The 22934-nt window shown below is 36.5% G+C and overlaps 1 protein-coding gene and 1 non-coding gene across 3 annotated transcripts in view; both read left to right on the top strand.

Annotated features, from left to right (window-relative positions):
* TBCK (TBC1 domain containing kinase) overlaps positions 1-22934 on the top strand; it is a 201409-nt gene that overhangs the window by 150018 nt on the left and 28457 nt on the right. For both annotated transcript variants that reach the window (XM_008689397.2, XM_040626208.1), the window contains one exon: positions 13525-13700. In XM_008689397.2, coding sequence (XP_008687619.1) covers positions 13525-13700 — 176 coding nt within the window. The remainder of the gene's footprint in view (positions 1-13524; positions 13701-22934) is intronic.
* On the top strand, positions 9932-10065 carry LOC121101937. The gene has a single exon (XR_005833972.1). It is a non-coding gene; the product is annotated as a small nucleolar RNA SNORA71 (small nucleolar RNA).

The following is a 22934-nucleotide window of genomic DNA, read 5'->3' as shown; positions in this document are numbered from 1 at the left end:
TTGGTGATATCCATATCCATTAGTTCTATGGCAGAGGCCACAGACTCATTGTCTTTTCTTTGCTGGGGGGGATTTCTCCTTCTCGTCATTCTGATGAGGAGAGGGTGCGGGGTTGTCCAGAGCCCAGATTATTGACCGGGACCCTGGCCGTGCGCCCTTGTTTTATAGGGATCTTAGGAATGTGGGCTTCTTGATTTTTCAGCCTGCCTTCTGGGGGAGGGGCTTGCCGCGCCGATACTCAGGCAACCCTGTTTGGGTAGAGTCTCCGTGTCCCCTGCGAGGGGTGATGGGGATGGGCACACTGTGAGCCGGTGTTTCCAGGCTTTTGTTCTCTGGCGGCTTTCCCTTGCAGTTTGCTGTGCCTCTTCTGAGAGTCAGAGCAGCAGCGGCCGAATCTCAGCCTCTGCCTCAGAACAGAGGGATTGCGGACCGTTCCCCACTGATGTTCTGGCCACTTTAACTCTGTTTCTGTTGGTGCTGCTCAACCCTGCAGCGTCCCAGGATTTGCGCCCCACACCCGGCATCCCAGCCCTCACTTCCAGGGCCAGCAGGTCTCTGTCCTTTGTGTTTCTAACACCGCCAGCCGCCAGCTGCCCCCGCGCGCTCCCGGAGCTCCCGGTCTCAGTCTGGTTCCAATGAGCACACCGGAGCTCCGTTTCAGTCTGGTGGCACGCGTTTCCTGGCTCATGGTCTCGTCCGCGAGTCCGCCTGCTCCCCATGCAGGTGGCTAACACTTCCCAGCACCCAAAGGCGGTGGCTCCCTCCCCCTTCCATTTATCTTCCGATATCTGTGCGCGGTTTCACGGTTACCCGCTTTGTACCTCAATACTCAGCGCTGGAGATGTTCATTTGCAGAGATCCAGATGTATCTTTCTGCGTCTCAAGCTGATTCCGTGGATGTTCAGGATGGTCTGGTACCTATCCAGCTCGACTCAGGGGACTGGCTGAAAAAGGGGTCCCCTACTCCTCCACCATCTTAACTCCCTCCTGCATTCTGATTTCTTAAAAATATTATCAAAAGTCTTTCAAAATGTTGTTCTGATACTCAGTAGGAAGCAAAGATAGGCCATGACTATTGGCTCCTGAGCTTTCTCTTTTTATAATGTTTCAGCTTTTAGAGTCCATTCTAAATCTAGGGTCTGTCCTAATTTCTGTTTATGTAGAAGGTATCCGTCCTGCCAAAAACCACCAAACATTTAGTTTAAGCCAGAGATATTTTAAAGTCCTTGCTCACCATTGGATGGAAGCACTGTAAGAAGTCATGGTATGAGAAATCCTGTAATTTTGAGAGGGATTTGGAAAAAAGAAATTGTCTAGATTTGAAGAGCAATGAAACCTTACTGAAAATTCACCAACAAAAGCTAAAATATAAATTTCATTTAAATTTTAAGATAGCAAGAAGTTATTTGTATCTTGTTTGCCTGGAAAGGAGATAATTATTTCTAGTAGTATGTGATAATAAGTAATTTTAAATTCCCTTTCCTGAGAGGCTAGTACCAACTTGTGTATATATGTGTGCATTTGTCATTTGTTGGTTAATTCTTAATTCTATGTGGTATTATTACCATTTATAGCATTATTATCATTTCAATTAAAGTAACCTCATGTGTTTTAATGATAAATTTATCATTTGGCTTTGCAATAGAATATCTATTTTTTTCTATTAAAAAAATACTTTTGAACATTCAGATGTCTGCCACTATGACCAGAAGTGCCAAAGGATTAAAAAAAATTAATAGAGTATATAATTATTGAAATACATCTGTACATTGATAGTCATTATAGTTTTTTGAAGATTTACTTCACCACAAGAAATATCGCCTGTAACTCCTTTATGAAGTATTTTTCCTTCTCTTAGATAACTTTTTTTACTTTATTTTTTTATCTTATTTATTTACTTGAGATAGAGAGCAAGAGAGAGAGAGAGACAGAGAGAGCGCGCATGAGCAAGGGGGAGGGGCAGAGGGAGAAGCAGGCTCTCCGCTGAGCAGGGAGTCTGATGCAGGGACCGATCCCAGGAGTCTGATGTAGGGCTCGATCCCAGGACCCTGAGATCATGACCTGAGCTGAAGGCAGGCACTTAGCTGACTAGGATAACCAGGTGCCCCAAATAACTTTTTTTTTTTTTTTTTTTTAGAGAGAGAAAGAGAGCAGAGGGGAGATATAGAGGGAGAGGGAGAGAGAATTTTAAGCAAGCTCACACCCAGCCAGGCCCAATCTTATGACCCTGAGATCATGACATGAGCCAAAATAAAGAGTCAGATGCTTAACCCACCTAGGGGTTGAGCCACCTAGCTATCCCTTCTTAGATAACTTTTTAACTACATATCGTGTTATATTAAGCCAAATGAAGGCTATGAAGACTTTTTTTAAGTTAACACTTTAAAATAGACTATATCTAGAGTAAATATTTCAGCAATTTATCTATTCCATTATTGCTGGTAATTTTAGTTAGTGGTAACTAACTGTTATATTTAAGACTTTTGCTGTTACATTTAACAGACTTTGCTGTTACATTTAACAGACTTTTGTTATATTTATACAGACTTTTTGTACATCAAATAATTTATTAGACTTTCTTATAAAATTCTGCTTCTTTATGCCCAATTTATGTTTCAAGATCTAGAACTCTAGTCAGATCTTAAATGAATTGAAAAATTAGTTTACCCCTGAAATGCTTTTATTTTCTATCAGAAAATATGAAAAAAAAATGGGCTGTAACCAATTTAACATGGAAAGGAACCATTCAGATTTATCAGTTCATATTCCAAAATAAGTATTATATGTTATAATCCTAAAGTACATCTCCATGACCCCTGACATTAGATTGGTTGTGACATGTACATAAACTTTCTGATTTTATTGAGTCTTGTCATTTATGTGAAAGAAGTTTGAAATATAGTAAGCACATTATGGGCATTGATATTTCTGTATCTATATTCTCATAAGAATTGTCTGGGGTGGTTTATAGTATATTAAAATAAATGGTTTGAGATTAGAGACAACTGAGTATCCTTCCTTCATCATAAGATTTTTAACAGTCTTCGAACTTCACAGGGGAAACCGATTTCCCTTCACTTGGGACATCTCAATTATATTAAGATAAAAATGGTTGGCTGATGCATATTAGCTGAACATTCCACTAGATATTAATCATGGTAATAACTGTTAATACCACATGCACTTTAGAGAGCTCATTTACCTTGTCCTTGGCACGGCAATAAGGATGAGAGACACAGATCTCCAGACCTTATTTCACAGGGATTTACTGAATCTTCCAGCCAGAGAGTGTTGTTGGGTCATTTATTTGACATGTGTTCGTTGTATAGTGAGGGGAATGATGGGGGAATTTCCCAAGTCACAAGGAACACTGAGCAAAAATAGCAGTGCTAATCACTTCAGTGTATAAGGAAAAAGGTAAGAATGAGAGAGAAGGGTAATGAAATCAGCAACCCAGTTCAAATGACGGCTACCTTGACACTAGAGTTTGAGGTGAAAATACCTGTTGGACTAACTAAAATGCTATGACCTCTCAGTCATCAGCTGGCTCTACTCCCTGAATTTCTGCTGCCATTGAACGCTGACCTTAACATCCTATGTGGAATAGCAGCTCAATCACATTCCAGAAGGAAGGTGTCATAAGTTCCACCTTTAGGAGTTCAGCTGAGTGGAACCATTCTCATGTTTAACTTTCATCTTGTTTACCTCAGCCTAGGAAATGTATCAGCTTCTGGTTTCATTTCAAAAATTATTTCCAGAATATTTTAGAAACTTATATACAGCAGTACCAGCACCACCATCCCCCACACATTGCCATGTTGACCTTGTTCTTGCCCCATAAATCACTGATGTTAGAGTTCTTCTGTTACTATAACTTCTGTCTGCCTTCACTTCAACCAGTGTGAAGTATGAAATATTTCCCAGCTGTCTATAAAATGCACAAGTTCTCGGTTATCTAAGTTTGCGTAAGCAAGTCATGCTGTATGAACAACACTTTACTAAGCCTCACAATTAGAGTCACTCCTGAATCTCTTTAAGTAGAAACTCCTCTGGTGTCATTAAGTTTTACCTACAGATGTCTAACTTTTGTCCCAGAAAGTAAGCAAAAGTTTTGGGACCTATTGCCAGTTGAAAATCTATCAGAAATAAGGTCATAGAGTTCTGGAGCTAAAAGAGGCATAAGATATCTACTCCTACCCCTTTATTTTATACTTGAGAAAACTGTGGCCCAGAGAGATGAAATATCTCCAAAATGATATTGTATATAAAAGGGAGAATTACTCTTTACAGAAATTTAGCTTACATGCAATTTTTCAGGAGCACATCTGGGAAAATTTTAGCGTAAAATCCCTAATCACTGAAAAAAATTCCATCTCCACTCTTCTTTGTGCTTCATATTCATATACATTATCTCTCTTTTATTTCAGGGAGAAAAAAATATTCTGTCTAGTGTGAGAGCTATATTATGCAGCTTCCAGAGCGTGACAGTTTTATTTCAAACTCCGTTTCGGATACTATATTTCTATATCTTAGAAATAGTAACCCCTCCCTTTTCTCTCTAAAAACATGAGAGAGAAATGAAAACACCAAAATGCCACAGAAATGATTTATTGCTTTAAATACATAGATAAAAATATCTTTGTAGATTGATAATGTTTTCGAAGGTAATTTTTCTTTGTTAAAATTCCTTTGAGAATGATAGGTAATGTCCTCCTGTGCCATTTGTAAAAATCCGTCCCTCTTCCTACAAAAGTTCAAAATATCTAGCACTAAGAAAGCAAGCAGTCTCTTTATTGTAGACATATGGAATAATAAGAATTGATGGATACCCTAAAAAAAATCTCAACCTTATGTATTTCCAAGCCTTATTAATAGTTTATATAATTTAATTTTTTCAGCAGTGTATAGATGTGCCTACCAAAACTAGGATTTTTTTCCTGCCATTTTTCCCTTTTTATTCAAATTGTTTCTCTTTTTTCATAACTTAAACTGTAATTTGTATGTTGAGAATTCCAAAACTGTAAGTCCAACCATGACTTCTCTCAAACACCAGTTTCTATCTCTAACTGCATTCTCAATACTTCATCTTTAGCAGACCCTATGCAACCTCGATTTCACATATCCAAGTCTGAACTTTTCTTCCCCTTATTTACTGTTTGCCACTGTTACCTAATCTTTTTTCCCTAATCACCCATATTCAAAATTTAAGAGCCATCATTTACTCATCCCTTTCCTTTATCTTTTATATACTTTCTTATAGTGCTTTTCATATGTCTTTTTTCCCTTTAGTATTCCCAAATCGTCCACTTTTTCCTAGACAAATGAACCATTTCTTCTTCTGTATCATGACAGAAACCAAGTTTCAGTGATTTCAGGAATGAATGGCAAGGAGGAAGTAGAGATGAAAAGATAAAGGGATAGGAGCTAGACAAGGACTCACCCCTTGGAGAGTAATTTTATTATTTATTATTTTGTTGTTTTAATGTATCTTTCACTGTGGATGGGAGAGAATTGGCCAAAAAAAAAAAAAAAAAGTAGAAAGGGAAAGACAAAAGGAAAAAAGAGGATAGTGAATAAAGCAAAGCTCTCATCTTCCAGCATCATCATTTAATCTAAATCTTCATAAAATTCACTTTCTAACAAGTCTTTCTGGCTGTCATTTTTCCCATCTTTATTTCATCCTTCAGAATACAGCCAAATTAGTTTCCCTCAGATATTGCTGTTAACGTGACACATTCGTCCAAAAATCCTATAGTACTTACCTATTTATATCCTTACCTGTTATATCCTCAAGCTTCTTCTTCTTTCAGAATCCTCATGATCTATTCCCTACCCACCTATTCAATACTGTTTCCCTCTAATTCCTAGTATGGGTGCTCAGCTCAGTAAGACTAGTCTGTTCATTGTCTTTTTCACACCTATTGACTTAAGTTCTATAAGAACAAGTATCTTTGTTTTGTTCATTATTGTATCCCACTCACAATGTGTGGTACCTAGTAAGTGCTCAATAATTATTTATGGAACATTTCCTTGTTCATTCACATTTCAGAACTCTTAGAGTTATCCACTTATGCGCCACTCTTCTTTCTCTTTTCTACTTATCTAAACCCTACTGATTTCTCCTAACTCAAGTCCTACTTACTCCACCTATATTTTGGTAATTCTGCTTATACTGCTTTTCTTCCTTCGTCTGAATTCTTATACTATGTACCTGTGATTCCATACATGGAATCCTATGGTTAGGAGCCCAAACTCCAGAGCCAGACTGACCCAATTTGAATCCTGTCTCTGTTATTTACTGATTACATATTACTTACTGATTAGGTTATTTTACCTCTCTGTGCCCCAATTTCCTCATCTATAAAATGAGCAAAATAATAAAACCTATCTCATAGGATTGTTGCAAGACTTAAATGAGTTCATGTATGTCAAATGCTTATCACAGTGACTAGCACGGAGTAAGCACTCTATAGATGTTTCTGCTATCGTATTAGTTTACTGCTTCATTTATGTTAGTCTTGCCTTTACAACCAGATTGTGGGGTTTTTGAGGTGGAAATGATATTTTCTCTCTCACAAGATGGCCAGAACAGGCTAGTTAAATATTTGTTAATTGATGATTCATTCAAAATTAGACTATAACAAGACTACCATGAAATTCAAGCTACTTCATTGGGATTCAATTTTTAATAACAACAACTTATTTTATATAAGATCTACAGTCTACCAAACATTTTTATATCTGTTATGCCAGTTGCTCCTTACAGTAAATTTGTGAGGTAAATAAGGCAAGCATCATTGTTCTCACTGTACAGCTTGCGAATTTAAGGTCAGAGAAGGTGTCTACCACCCCTTCTCTCAGCACTGCCATGTGTCCCTACTTCTTGCCTGCTCAGAGAGGCCAGATTAATGTCTTCTGTGTAAGCAGATATTCTTCTACAAAACAGAATGTCAGCCACCCCTTCTTACAGGTATGCCCAAATCTCCTCAAATGATTGTCATCAGCACTCACCCTCATTTGCCTTGTGAAGGGTGATGTGAGTGTCCAGAAATCGCCTCTACCCTGTGGGATGGGAAGGGAGGCACATCGGATCCTGAGCATCGTGCTCTCCACAAAGTTGACAACACCCCCCCGCCCCCACTAAATCTCCTTATATAGACTGGGAGGAGAGGTGTTGCTGGGTGATAGTTTGAAACAGTAAAGTCTCTTCTGTTCCTTTTCAGTTGGTCCTAGAGGAGGTGGTGTTGCCTTTGGTTGGTAGCTTCTGTTATTTGATAGCATATCAACATATCTCTTTGTTTCAACATAGGGAAAACATCACTCTTCATTCTGTTACACATTCGTGCAATTATTTATCAAACATCTTAGCACCTTTGCTGGGCAGGGCTCTATTATATTTGCTATGGGAGATAAGAAAGAAATACAAGAATTTCAAGCTATTGAGGTACCTGGCTCTGTGTTGTCATTAGTGCATTTATATTGATCCAGTCTCTCTCTTAGAAATATTATGTGTCTCTTGAAAAAACCTTTGAGTTGACTTTTGCTTTTACACGTTGTCCTCAAGAAAAAGTATATTTTTATTGTGTTGAAATATACATTATTAAATACATGGTTAGCCTATGATGTTTCCTGCCTCATAAATATGCTTACTTGTGCTCTTCATACTTTCTGATTCATATCCACCTTTCTTTTAGATGAGTATTTTAGTATTCCAGTTACTGTTCCAATTCTAATTATTCAGTGAGATAGTGTTTTTAAAAAAATTGTTTTTGCTCAACATTCAGATTGATCTCTCTGTATAGATGTATGCAATGTATGTCACTTTCTGTTCTGTCTTATTTTAAGTTCTTGAATTATAAAGTAGATGTTTAATAAATGATACTTTGCTCTCAAAACTTTCAAGAAACTATCAAATCTATCAGGTATCTTCTGAAAGCAGTGCTACTGGCCTCACTTATTACCCAGTGCTATAAATAGCTTTTGAAATCCTTAATTTCCAAGCGGCTTTAGAGAGTAAGTTTTGCCAACCCTGTGTCCTAAATTATACGTTCTTCCCTTAGTGATTGACATGGCATCCTATTCTTTCAGCAAATACTTATGTGTTTTTGAGCCTATTTATGTGACCCCATATGTCCTGTTAATCTTTTGGTCTCTTCTGGTGCAGTACCATACTGTTAATTTTATACAGTTTTAATATATAATAATGTATTATTTTTCAGTATTTTCTTGACATTCTCACCTATTTGGTCTGTCAAATGAATTTTAGAATTTACATTTCAAAATTGGAAAAAAGATCCTTTTTAGGAGTCTGATAAAATTGTTTTATATTAATACATTGCTCCAAAGAAAAATAAAGTTCTTATAATAGTGACTATTTCTTTCTAGATAACATCTTCTATCTCTCAGTTTTTTTTCAAATGCCCATCATGAAACTGTTTCATTTCTTTAAATGTGATGTACTTATTTCTAAATATTTTATTTGGGGGAAATATTCTGATATTGTGAATGAAAGCTTTCGCTCATTGTATTTTCTGACTGGCTTCTGCTGACATGTAGAAAAACTAATGATTTTATGGTATGGATGTTGTAACTAAAACCTTATCAAATTCTTAACCAATTTTATTGGATTTTCAGGTTTCTAAGTAGACTATTGTATCACCTAAAAGTAAAAATAATTTATTTCTTCTTTTCCAATATTTATAACCCTTATTTATTTTTCTTACTGTCTCAGTAGCAACTTCCATAACAATAACAAATAATAATGCTGATAGCTATAGCTCTGCATTTTCATTTTAATAAGTCTACCTCTGTGGTTCATCATTGAGTAGAATGTCAAATATTTAAAATAAAGAACATCTTTCATCATCTAATTAACTTTCTTTCTGATACATGTTTACCATCAGTTTTTCTTTTTCTAAAATTGAGAACAAATGCTGAGTTTTATCACATATGGCTTTATGTCAGTTGTAGTGGTATTACATGCTTTGTATCCTTTGACTAATAAAGGCGATGAATTATTTAAAAAATTGTCCTAATATTGAACCGCCCTTCCTGGAACATGCCCCTACTTGATTATAGTATGTCATTCTTTCAAGTTGGTACTGCATTCAGTTTTCTAGTTTTGAGATTTTTTTTAAAAAATCTTTATTCGTAAAAAATATTACATGTGTGTGTGTGTTTAGTGCTGTCTTTGTCAGAGTTAAGTATTAGTTTAAGGTAGCTTAATAAAAGTGTCCTGGGGCACTTCAGTGTTTTCTTTGTCTTGGAATGGTTACATGATTAGATTTTTATTTTTAGCTCAAATGGTATTTGGAAGATAGATTAGAAGGAATGACTTTAGGTGATAGGGAAGCAGAGAAAAGGGGGATAGAGAGAAGCAAACAGCTTCTAGAGTCAGTGTAAGAAACAATGAATCCTTGAGATAGGACAATGAATCAGGGAACATACTCGAGGTATTTTGGTAGAACTTGGGGACATGTTAGATTAGAATGAGGAATAAGGAAGAACAGAGCGTCTGTGCTTATTTCCAGGTATCTGTCTTGGTAACCAGGTTAAAGTTAGTGCCAGAATCCATGACAGGAAATATGGAATTCTCACACTTAAAATGCCTTTATAGTTATTTAAGAGCCCTTACATATAAAACATAAGTGTATACAGTTATACCCTTATGGTTGCTGGTTACATACTCAACATAAGGGTATACAGACATGCTCTCATTAAAGTCTGCCATTTCACGTGCTCAGGTATCATGACCAAGTCATTCTCCCAATACTTTAATGTACACAGCAAAATGCCTGTCTTGTTGTCAGATTTAGATTTTTTCCTTGCTTAGTTAGGATTATAACTAATATATCCAGATAGTCATTTCAGAGAGCCCACTCTACTGAAGGATGATTTTTTTCAGTAACACTGAAGAGTAAATTCTGACTCCACCTGCATTTGAAAGTGGTCATGGTCTCTCTGTGTCCTGGTCATTGATAGTGCAGGGAGAGGAGTTGCTGAAAGTGCTTCCCTGTGTTTGGAGGGTCCACTCCTGTGTCTTCCAAACTCTGGAGCTTGCCCACACTTCCTCCTCCCCACCACCTTTTAGGTGTTGTCTTATTGCATGCTCTTTGTGCCTGGCTCAGTGTGGTTTCTGTGAGGTTTTATAAAGGGAGAACAAGAGTGGGTCCTGCCTCAGTGCATGTCTGAGTTGGCTGTGGAACCACAACTGTGGTCCTCTGACACTGATCTCTTAATTTCAGCAGCCCTATGTCCTTTTCTGTCCCTGCATTTGAGGTGATTACAGGCTACCCTATGTTCTGGTCATTGGTAATGTAGGCAAAGGAAAAGTTGCAAGGTTTTCTTTATGTTCAGAGGTTCCAAAATAGGTCAGCCTTAGGTGACTGAGCACAAGGTAGATAGAGGGAGGCAGGCTCTCAGTGCATTCACCTCCTAAGACCCAGAATTTCCCAGTGTTTTTCTGTTGGTGAATATAGCAGTTTCTTAGGCATGTAAGCAGGGCCAAGTGCTTCTTGCCCCCTGCAGGAGTGTCTCATAACTGCTGTTCTGTGTATGTGAGAGGTGACCTCAGGGAGAACCTGGAGCAGAGGTCCAAGGTGGGTCTCAGTGTGCAGAGGTTCCATAAGAGGTACCAACTTATCAGCCAGGCATTAGGCCATGGGGCCCCAAGGTCAGGGTTAGATCCGGAGGCTACTGAAGTAAGTTCCGAGGCCATGAGTCAGTGAGCCTTGGGTTTCTGATGTTTCTCCCTGAGATTCTCTTGGTGGTACTTGTGAATACCAGAGAGGCAGAGAATGGAGAAGGAGTCCCCACAGGAAGCACCCCCAGAGCGTCCCCTGCTCTCCACTCAGAGCGTCATGGATCAGGTCTTCAAATAGGAGATCAGAGGGAAGGCGCTGAGGCTGGGGCCGGGGTCCACTTCAGCTGGCTCTGAGTCTTGGCAACAATGTCCTGAGAGGCCATGGACAGGGAACGCCAGCCCTGTGTCCCTCTGCTGCGCCGGGAATGACTTTAAGACCAAGAATTTTTCTCTTGAATTATAGCTTCTTATCACTTTCCTTTCTGCCCACACATTCAGTAAAACTTACAAACTTGCAAAACAAAGACAAAAAACCTCTGACTCTAGGTTGGCTACAAAATACGAATTTCTTAACGGAGTAGATCTCAGACAAATTGGCCTGTGATATTTGGATGTCTAAGCTTAATATGCATTGTATATATAGGTTCTGGGGCAGAAATGATAAACTAACATATTTCCAGAGTTTTTCTACAGTTATTTTAAATTCTTGTCCACTGTCCATAAGCAAAGTCCCGTGAATTTGAAACCCAATCACACAGGAAAATGCCAATGTCAATAGTACTAAATGAGACAACAGGTGTACAGAGAAAGTTTTATTTTTATACCTCTAAGTGGAAATTGTACAATGAATGGTAAAATTGCATATAAAATTGTCTTAATAAAAGAGAAACTAAATTCTGTAATTTTTAGTATTATAATTATTTTCTTCATAAAGCAAAGTAGTTTAATTTGTCCTAAGTCTAACTTACTAATCTCTTAAAATTAATTTGCAGAGGAATTTTCATGCGTGATGTTAAAGTTCTTCACTGATACACACTCACAAAAGTTCAGAAAGTGATGCAATTGTCAGTGATTCCTCTCTTCTTCTGCTCTTACCATTTCATGTACCAACTGCTCTTTCCTTCGAGAAACTCCTTATATATGACACATTCGATTAGAACCAATGCCAAGGACAGATCTTTCTTAAATCAGTTCTTCATAGAGAATACACTGGACAAATTTCTGTCAAATTCTCTTCTTCATCAGCCAGGGCACATCTTTCATTCAGACAAAACCTCTGTTTGAAATGCCATGTTCATCACTAAATGACTAAAAGCAGAACTAGGGTAATCAAAAGTTCTTTATCTTCATAAATGTACAACTTCATGTGAAGGCTAGGAAAAATACCTATTGAGATTGCAATCTAACAAAAAATGAGATGGAAGCATTGATTGTATGGCTAGCTGATTTTGAAGTTCTTTTATCTTTTCTGAAGTATTTTTAATTTCAGAATATTTAAGTAGATTTAATTCTTAATATTAAAAAATTAAAATTTCTAATGTCTGTCTTTTATTAAGAGCCATAAACCCACAAAGCTTAGCAATTTCCATTTCTACTTAAAAGCTAATGAAGTGGGAGAAAATGTGCTTTACCACTAAAGAATTTATGGCATAGTCAGGGAAACCCAAGGGATGAGAGCTGACATTAAAACTACAACCGAAAACAATTTTTTTTCAAAATAAGTCTGTCTGAATTGATGGTTACAAGGTGCGGGGGGGTGGGGGAGCAGAGGATGGGTTAAATAGATGATGGGGATTAAGGAGTGCACTTGTAGTGATGAGCACTGGGTGTTGTATAGAAGCGTTGAATCTCTATATTGTACACCTGAAACTAATATTACACTGTATGTTAACTAACTGGAATTTAAATAAAAGCTTTAAAAAAAAGTGTGTCTGATAAATGATGCATGTGCTTTATTCTCTCCTGCCTAGAAATTCTAAATCAGAAGTTCTAAATGTGGTATCCCACAACGGAATTGTGAAAACAGAGAAAATGAGTAAATGAGACAATAGACTGTTTTGAAAACTTAAGCATATAAATACATTTTTTCTTTTGAATCTCTATGTTTTCAATCAAGGGAATTTTGAAAGTTCTTAAATTCTCAAGTCGTTAAACAAGTTTTCAAGAGTATCTACTAGTGCTCCATAAATTTAGGTTGAATTGAATTGAGTTGTATTGCATTGCCTTTTATAGGGGAGGAAATTCCCTCTCCCTACTAAATAACATGGAGAACAGTTGTAAATAGCCCTTATTCTGAATCAGTCTTACACCACATAATAGTCACATAGACCAATGTGCTAGTTTGATTGTCTGGAGTCTGATTTTACCTCCTTCACAATTAAGATACATTGTCATTTTTGTTTACTATCTAAGAAAGTGTTATGTTGCTCTGCATTCGTCTCTGAAAAATCTAATTTCTGCTCAACTATCCATATGTGACATAAATTATGTTATGAAAGTCTAATATGTATATTAGAACCAGGTTCTTTAATTAATATGTATACTGAGTTACAGTGTAATTTCTTATATTACCAGAGTTTTAATTAATGTGATTCACAACAATAGTAATTATACTTGAAGAAAAGTGAAATGTGCTTAAAGGAGCTGTCTTTAAAGATACACAGTGCTCTTATAAGGAAAACTCTGCCTCATCTTTTTCTATCAAATTTGAGGCAGGAGTTGGTAGTGAACCAAAAGAACAATGCTTTCCTCTATTGAGTAAGTAAACCTCAATAGTAAGGAATACAGTTACACAGTAGACCACTAAAGTGAGATTCAGTTTCCTGTTCTCCTATATTCTATAATGATTGATATCAAGAGCCTACAGATATTCTATATTGGCTATAGTTTGTCTCTCTGTATTATTCTCAATATTTGTGGTGTTTGTATATTTTTTTTTTCAGTCAAGAGAATCTATCCCATTAAATGACCTAAAGTCAGAAGTATCACCCCGGATTTCAGCAGAGGACCTGATTGACTTGTGTGAACTCACAGTGACAGGCCATTTCAAAACACCCACCAAGAAGACAAAGTCCAGTAAACCAAAGCTCCTGGTAGTTGACATCCGGAATAGTGAAGAGTATCCTTTACACATGTGGTTTTAAAATGGTGGTACTGCCTTACTCATACTGTTTCCTTTCCGCTTTAAGGGTGTTTGGTAAAAACAATGAACATATCTGGGATTCCTCTGAATTCAAATAGCTAAATAACTCTCAAACTAGATGCCAGAATAGACTTGCATAATATAAGATAACATTGCATGACCTTAAACTGGTTTCTGGATAACACCAGAATATTGGGACATTTTCTTGGTTTTTGTGTTTCTCTAGTGTATATTGCTGTTCTTGGGGGTATTTGAATCCTTCTTGCTATAGATAAAATTTTGGCAAAGATGAAGAGTATTTAATTGGTCTATTTCATAGCCTACAAAGAGAGATGAACAGATCTCAACTTTGAACTTGTATTTATTATAATTTTCAATATATTGTCTTTAGAGAATATATTAAAGTATTTTTTACTGACATTAAATGTACCATAACTTCTTGGGATTTTGCTTGGCACTAAAGTATGAACAGTTACAAAATAGTAGCAATTTAATCTTTCTGCTTATATCGTCATCTGTCAGATTCTCATGAAGCATGCCTTGATTCTCTATACTCTAAGATCTAGGTGAATGATTTTCAAAATTTTTTTAACAGGGTAGTGCCCTACCCTGTTATATATTTATGCATATAAATATATATATTTATAAATCATTACGTAATTATATATGTATATAAATATAAATTATTTTTAATTATATAAATCATATATGATTTATATAATTTATGCATATAAATATATATATTATAAATCATTACGTAATTATATATGTATATAAATATAAATTATTTTTAATTATATAAATCATATATGATTTATATAATTTATGCATATAAATATATATATTTATAAATCATTATGTAATTATATATGTATATAAATATAAATTATTTTTAATTATATAAATCATATATGATTTATATAATTATTATATAATTTATATGTATACAAATATAAATTATAGAATTATATAATTATAATATATCATGAATATTAAAATAAATTCTTAGAAATTCGTTATATAAAATATAAATGAAGAAAATTTTAAGTGATTTTCTTTGTAAGTTAATATTTATATCATTTACTAACTATAAATGAGAGTTATAGGAAAATGAGGGTTAGTAGATTAGTGGTTTCTTATATGCTAAAATTGGCATATGAGTTTTCATGTGCATATTTGCAATCACAATTTTTTAAATGAAATTTAAACTGTACATTTACTGAACTCCTGAAGCAATCCATAGAATCTTAGATTACTAAGAATACAATTTGGGAGCCTGCTATTTCAAATGATACATCCCCACCTTTTAGTGAAAATTTACTACTTTTTATTTTCCCTCACTTGTGAAAGACTACTGAGCTTGGAGAGAACCTTAATGTTTATGTCCCTCATTGTTATGTCTTCATGGATACTGGAAGTTCCTTAGCAGAGTAGATGAGTGGATTCCCAAAAGAAGCATTAAATTCCAGTTGACAGGTCCAGGAACTCCTGCTGTAAAATTTCTTATCTGTTATTTCAAGGGTTTAAAATACATTTAATTTTTTAACTATTAGCTTGTTTCTTTTGGTTGAGCCTTTTATGAGTCTCTCATAAAACCATCAAAAAGTGTAGCCTTATAATGCCCTATTTTAATTTTATTTTTTTATGGTTTATTTATTTATTTGAAAGAGAGAGAGAGGAGGGAGGGGCAGAGGGAAAGAGTCTCCAATCAGACTCACTCCTGAGCATGGAGCCCGAAGCAGGGCTCCATCCCAGGGCCCATGAGATCACAGTCTGAGCCAGAACCAAGAGTCAGATGCTCAACCGACTGAGCCACCCAGGCTCCCCACCCTATTTTAACTTTAAAGACTACTTCTAAAATAATTAAAATAGCTTATATGCACACCACTCACTTCCTTTCAAACAATTTAAATAACTTTTTGAAATTTTAAAATACACACAATATGAGAGTGACATTCAGTCCAAAGTTTTTCAAACCTCTTTGTCTGATTTTTAAATTCCTACTCTCCTTTATTTTCCTCAGGATAAATATAAATAAAACAACAGAAAGCTGAGCCACTAGCCTGATCATTGTTCTCTGATGAGTATGGATCAGTTGCCTAACATAGGAATGCCTTTATGTCATCTCACAGTACGTGGCTCATTGTTGCAACTAGGCAGAGACCTGGGTTGTTTGTTTTAGTCTTTACAATACAGGCTGAACAAAGAGAATCAGTAGTGCTTTGTGCCATTTTGGGGGGAGTGGTCCCAAGGGAATGAAGAAAGAAAAATAAAGTCACCCACCTCTTGTAACCCTCCCAAAGGACCCAACTTGTGAAATTTTCTAAATTCCCTTTTGAAAGCCTACTTTAAAACCAAAGTGTTCAATTTCTTATGTGGTTCCATACAAATATTGGTATTATTTGTTCTAGTTTTGTGAAATATGCTGTTGGTATTTTGATAGGGACTGCATTGAATCTGTAGATTGTGTTGGGTAGTGTGGACATTTTAACTATTAATCCTTCCAATCCATGAGCATGGAATGTCTTTCCATTTGTTTACATCATCTTCAAAAAGTATAGGTCTTTCACCTCTTTAAGTTTATTCCTAGGTTTCCTGGGTTGAGGTGGGGTTTTTTTGGTGCAATTATAAATGAAGGTGTTTTCATAATTTCTCTTTCTCCTATTTTGTTATCTGTGTATAGAAATGCTACTTATTTCTCAGTATTAATTTTGTGTCCTGCAACTTTATTGAATTCATTTATTATTTCTAGTAAGTTTTTGGTGGAGTTTTTAGGATTTTCTATGTATATATTACATCATCTACAAATAGTGACAGTTAAACTTCTTTACCAATATGGATGGATGCCTCTTATTTCTTTTTCTTATATAATTGCTGTGGCTAAGACTTCCAGTACTGTGTTAAAAGTGGTGAGAGTGGACATACTTGTCTTGTTCCTGATCTTACAGGAAAAGCTCTTAGTTTTTCATCATTGAGTATAATGTTAGCTGTGGGTTTTTCATAAATGGTCTTTGTTATATTGAGGTATGTTCCCTCTAAACCCACTTTATTGAGAGGTTTTAATCATGAATGGGTGTTGAATTTTGTCAAATGCTTTTTCTGCATCTACTGAGATGATCATATGATTTTTATCCTTGTGTTTTGTTGATGTGGTGTATCATGTTGATTGATTTGCAAGTATTGAATGACCCTTGCATTCCCAGAGTAAATCCCACTTGAGAAAACCAAACGATTTTAAATATTGGAAAGCAAAGTTAGAATACTTTGAGGCAAGCATGTTAGAAAGGCTTTTTTCTATTAAATGACTTAATTTAATCCCTTAAAAATATTCTTCTATTGGGGCACCTAGGTGGCTCAACCCGTTAAGCATCTGACTCTTGATTTTGGCTCAGGTCATGATCTCATGGGTTGTGAGATCAAGCCCCCCATAGGGCTCCATGCTCATTGGGAAGTCTGCATGAGATTCTCTCCCTCTGCCCTTCTGCTGACTCGTGTGTGCTTGCTCTCTCGCTCTCTCCCTTCCCCCTCTCTAAAATAAATAAATCTTTTAAAAAAATTCTTCTATTAATTTTTCTCAAAAACGATCATTAGATTCTGGTGTTTTAAAACTTAACAATGAAAGCCTATTGAATTCCTTGTAACATTTTTTAAAGGAATTTTTTTGTAGGGTAGTTCTTCATTCTGACCAAGGTAAATCTTTGCAATTAAACTCTGGGATTTATGTGACTTTATCTCTCTGTTTACTAAATTAATAAATATTTAATACTAGTATACTTTTTAAATAATTTAATTTTCCCTTGCCAACAAAATGTAGTCCTCTGCAGTAGAAAGAAACAAAAAAACAACAAAAAAAACCCTCTAACACCTTTTCCTTCTCCTAAAGAAAGTAAGTTATTTTTGAAGTGTCATTTATATTTTTCAAGTTGTTTATAGTCTCTGTATAAAATTTTTATCCTCTATTTTGCTTTTATAATAAGATCGTTTAGACAGGAAAATTTGGCTAACACAATTCTTATATCTTCATATAGGTGAAATTTTTTTCATAATTTGTTCTTTCAGGAGATTAAGAATCTAAAATTAAGTTTTATCTCATCTTGTTTACCTATATAAAATAATTAAAATGATTATTTATGAAAGGGAGGGAGGCAGTTATATTTTAGCAAATTAAGTTACTGTCTACCAATGAATTTAAGAGCTAGCCTTATCACCGCCTAGAACCCTCCAATGTGTGTAAGGGAGGAAAAGTATGTTTTCCTCTACCCTTCTGAGTTCTTGTCTGGGTTTCCATAAGAGAATACAAATTAACAAGAGAAAAGTATACAAATTTATTTAATGTAAGTTTTATATGACATGGGAGCCTTCGTAAGCAAAATGAAGATCTGAAGAAGTGGTTAAACCTGAGAGTTTTTATGCTAGGCTTGATGAAGAGTAGACAGTGGCAAGAACATATGATAGGGCAAAGGGGGTATGGGCTAAATTTAGGTAAGCTAAGGGAAACTTAGCAAGGCCTGTTTGTTCAGATTCTTTTCAGTGTCCCTCTGTCTCAGAGATAAGGATGTCCCCATCCTCTGAGTATAGGGAAGGCATCCCTCAGTTGAGGGTCTTATGTCTTGATTCAGGGAAAGGTCAGAAAGTCTTTTTTGCACATGCCGTTTTTCAAATTCCTTCAGCTTAAAATATTCAGTATACCACGATGCCATATTTTGGGATACTGTACCCTGAACCCCATTACCTGAAATTCTGCTAAAGCTTTAGTCATTCAGCTTATAAGTATTCCCAGTTAAACTACAAATACCCTGCAAGAGGTAATATTTTAATCTATTATCATTTTTGTGATAGTAGGTAAGGAGAAACAACAATCTGAGGAAACTACCCCTAACTTCAGTGCGGCCCAGTAGCGCAAGTAAGGAATACAGAAAAGGAAAGCTGGAGAACATGAAGACAGACTTTACCCACTTGACAATAAAGACATAAACCCAACTTTCATATAAGAAGGAAACCTAGAGATAACCTAATCTAAATTCTTAATATTAGAGCTGAGCAGTTTATGTCAGAGAAGCTAAACAGCTAAGTTTCTGTTGAAATCATATTTTATTTTTATAAGAAAGAAACATGAAATGTTATCTAGGCAAAAGTTTAAGTCAGTTATTTTGTTCTAGTATGTTACAAGGATTTCAGAGCAAACAACAATTGCAATTTTTTTGACAAAAGAGATTTTAATGAAATGAGCATTTTTAGAGATAAAAGTTTACTCATACTCCTTAAAAGTTAATTCACCAAACAGCTACAGCAATTCCAAAATGGTATGCAGCTAATATAACACAGCTTTCAAAAATAGAAAACAAAAATGGACCAAATAAAAAGAGAATTCTAAAAGCTACCATTAGAGTGGAACATTTTTTATACACCACTCTCTGGAACAGACCAGAGGAACATTCAGTAACCACAAAGGCTGGAGCAAAACAGTTAATGAGCTGGACCCAGAGACAGAACACGGCTGGCTGCAAACATTCTTTTCAAGCTTGCAGGAACACTTCTGAAAATTGACCACATAGGGGCGCCTGGGTGGCTCAGTCGTTAAGTGTCTGCCTTTGGCTCAGGTCATGATCCCAGGGTCCTGGGATAGAGCCCAGGCTTCGGCATCAGTGGCTCCCTGCTCAGCGGAAAGCCTGCTTCTCCCTCTCACGCTCCCCCTGCTTGTGTTCCCTCTTTCGCTGTGTCTCTCTCTCTGTCAAATAAATAAAATCTTAAAAAAAAAAATTGACCACATATAGGGCCAGAAAACATATCTCAACATTTCAAAAGATTAATGTAATTCTGTAAAGACAATGGAGCTCGGTCACACAATCAATAACAAGAGCGTTAAAAATACAACATATGGTGGAAATATATAAACACATTTGAAACATCAATGTCAAACTACACACTGTAGTGCAAATTAAATATTTATAATTGAAAAGTAACAAAATTACTAATTATCCAAAGTTTGTTAGAGATTCAGCTCTAGCAATACAGAGAGAGCCAAAGCTTCAGATGCTTACATAATAGAAGAAAGTCTGAAAAATGGGCTATGCATTTTTAAAAAGATTTATTTATGTGTTTCAGAGAGAGAGAGCATGAGCAGGAAGGGCAGAGGGAGAGGGAGAGAGAGAGAACTTCAAGCTAACTCCACGCTAACCGCAGAGCCCGATGCAGGGCTCAGTCTCACCACCCTGAGATCACGACCTGAGCAGAAACCAAGAGTCCCATGCTGAACTGACTATGCCACCCAGGTGCCCCTGGGCTATGCATTTGATTTGAGGTAGGAAAAGAATAGTAAACACAGGGGCACCTGGGTGGCCCAGTGGGTTAAGCCTCCAACTCTTGATCTCAGCCTACGTACTGATCTCAGGGCTGGGGAATACAAGCCCCACCTTGGGTTCCATGTGGGTGTGGAGCCTTGAAGACTACCTCTCTCCACTGTCCTCACTCTTCTTGTTCCAACCATGAGATCAGACTGGGTTTAGAGAGTTACTAACCCACGGCGCTCAGGTTCTTACAGTTCTCCAGTATTGCATGTCTGTATAAGTTTCTCTAAGAGGAGTTCAGAAAGTACACTCCTCCAAGGTGAGGTCCACAGCCACACCACCAAAGGTCACAATCCAAATAATCACACATGTGCTGGCTTGAATCAAAGAACATCATCATTGTTCACAGAACAGCCAGGAGTGCCAGGGTCTTGAGAACCACAGGGCTTGGGGCTGGCAACCTGCCTCACTCAGCGGAAGTTCGCTTCCTCCTGACCTTTAACGCCCTCCTTGGGTTCGGGCCTTTCTTGCACGGGGCCTCAGCCAACTCAGGTTCAGCTGCCCGACAACCAACTTGAGCTGCCCTTTGAGGCACTGAGCAACCCCAATAATTGCATAATTGCATATTTTAAAGAGCCAATAGAAAGTATAGTGGCATGAATTTCATAAGTAATGTTAATAACTTCAAAGATAATACACAAGCCAGACTTTTGTTCTCTTTAATGGTTCTAAATGAGTTTAAAATTTTCTAGAGTTCATATTAAGAGTGGTCTTAGTCATGTAAATGTGGGACCAACTGATATTATCTGTAAACAGAAATACTTTGAAGGAATATTATTCTCATATCCTTGAATTCAAGGCTGAGTTTTTTGCAGCTTTATTTGTAAAGCACTTATTTTTTTTAATATCAGAAGCTGTAGGAAAGACAACCTCAGGCTTAAATTTTTTAATTTGAAAAGCACATAAACTCAGTTGTTTTTATTATTATACCACATTATTCATCCTTAGTAAATGCTAGTATTGCTCTTGTCTCTGTGTCCTGAAGAATTAGTTTCTAAAAATTTCTTCAAAATAATTTAGAGATATTTGTGTTCAGAGCAGAATAGATATTAAGGAGGTTTAGTAAGATTTTTTTCATCCCATTTGGTCTAAATTCAAGCTACTTGAATTAAAATTTCTAGCTAGCTGTAATCCCATATCTGAATAGACCTTGTATAATATGGGACTATGTGGTAGCCACTGCCGGAATGTCTCCACTGTCTGAATTAATAGTGAGTTGTGAAAGGTACATTAACTGTTGAAGAGCTCCATTTGTTCTGAGATCCAGCCATAGCCCCAGTTCCTGTGTGCCATGTAGTCTCATTCAATCAGCAGTCAATCCTGATGGATGACCTATTTTGCTAGGCAATGGGGAAACAGAGTTAAGTCAGAACCCTTGCTGACCAGGAGTTCACAGTCTTATGGCTAAGAGAGACACACTAAATAGAGAATTACAATACCGTGTGAAATGGTCTATGTTTGAGGTACACCCAGAAAGCCATGGGAATATAAGGGTGGTCACCCAAGCTAGGTGATACCTGAGATGGGTCTTGAAAGACAAATAGAAAAGTTACCCCAGGAATGAAGAGAAAAAGGACATTTTAGACTGAAAAAAAAAACATACTGTGTGCGTGCACAGAGAGGATGAGAAGGACACATTCAGGAAATTACAAGTACTCTGGATATGCGTGGCTGGAATGCATGAGGGTAGGAAATGACACTACAGCAGGCAAAGGCAGCTTCATGGAGAATGTAACATGCTAAGAAATTTGGGTTTTATTCCAAAGACTATGAGAGAATATTAAAGAATTTTAATCAGATAAGTAGCATGCTCACATTTGTATTTTGTGGGGATTTATGCAGTGTGGAAGAAGATAAGAGGGGAGGTAATGGTGCAGGCAAGACCAGAAAGATGGAATCACCCAGAGATTTGATGTGCATAAACATTTCTCCATATTTGCAGTCACAAAGGGTGGGATCTTTAGCTTTGCCCTAAAATAAATCAGTTTTAGTGAACCCTTTGGGTCAATAACCATGCTGGAGAAAATCCAGAGAAATGCCTTTTGTTGCTGTTTCTTTCACTTTTTTCCTACTATGTATTTAAAAAGATAATTCTGTATCGTGGCAACTGCAAGAATTGATAGATAGTGGTGCCACTAGCTGGGAAGGCCAGGAGATACTTAACATATTTGATGCTGACACAAGTTATTCTAGGTCTGACACAATTCTGAAATTCGTTTACTCAGCAAATATATAACATGTATTCTAAGAACTGTATTAAAGCATTATAAGAGTTCCATAGATGAGATAAATGCAGATCCTATACATTGTGTAAAGTCTTAATGGAAGTCACATACATTAGCATTAGTATGTTTTATACAAGGTCAAACTGCTTTCGTGAGAGATGTACAGATACTGTGGGAAGGGAAGTTTTCATGGAGGAAACACTTGAAGGATGGATAATGTGTGAACACTCAAAAAGATGGAGAAAAGGTATTTAGGCAGAGAAAACCGCAGGAGCTAGGCAGGACATATACAGGAAACAGTATGTGATTTGGTTTGGTTGGAAGTGAAGTAGTTAGTTCTTGTTCATGAGGGCTCAACTGAGAAATTTGGGCTTTGTCCTATAGGCAGCCATGAAAGGTTTCTCAACAAGGATGTGATCATCAGAACTTTGTTTTTAAAATTTTAATCTAACAATATTGTGAATAGAGTGGATTTCCAAGAGAAAAGATAAGAATTGAAAAAAACAAAAAGCTATGGCAATAGTCTACACTCAAGGGAGTAAATGTCTGAGATAGCCAAGTGGTTATGGGAATAGAGATAGGAGGATGGGATTTATTAATGTTCTAGAATGTTGGATGTTGCCATGGATGAGGTTTAA

Source organism: Ursus maritimus, unplaced genomic scaffold, assembly GCF_017311325.1.
Source record: "Ursus maritimus isolate PB19 unplaced genomic scaffold, ASM1731132v1 scaffold_11, whole genome shotgun sequence".
Taxonomy (NCBI): Eukaryota; Metazoa; Chordata; class Mammalia; order Carnivora; family Ursidae; genus Ursus; species Ursus maritimus.
The sequence above is the reverse complement of the archived record's forward strand: the minus strand, read 5'-3'. Positions and strand labels throughout refer to the sequence as shown.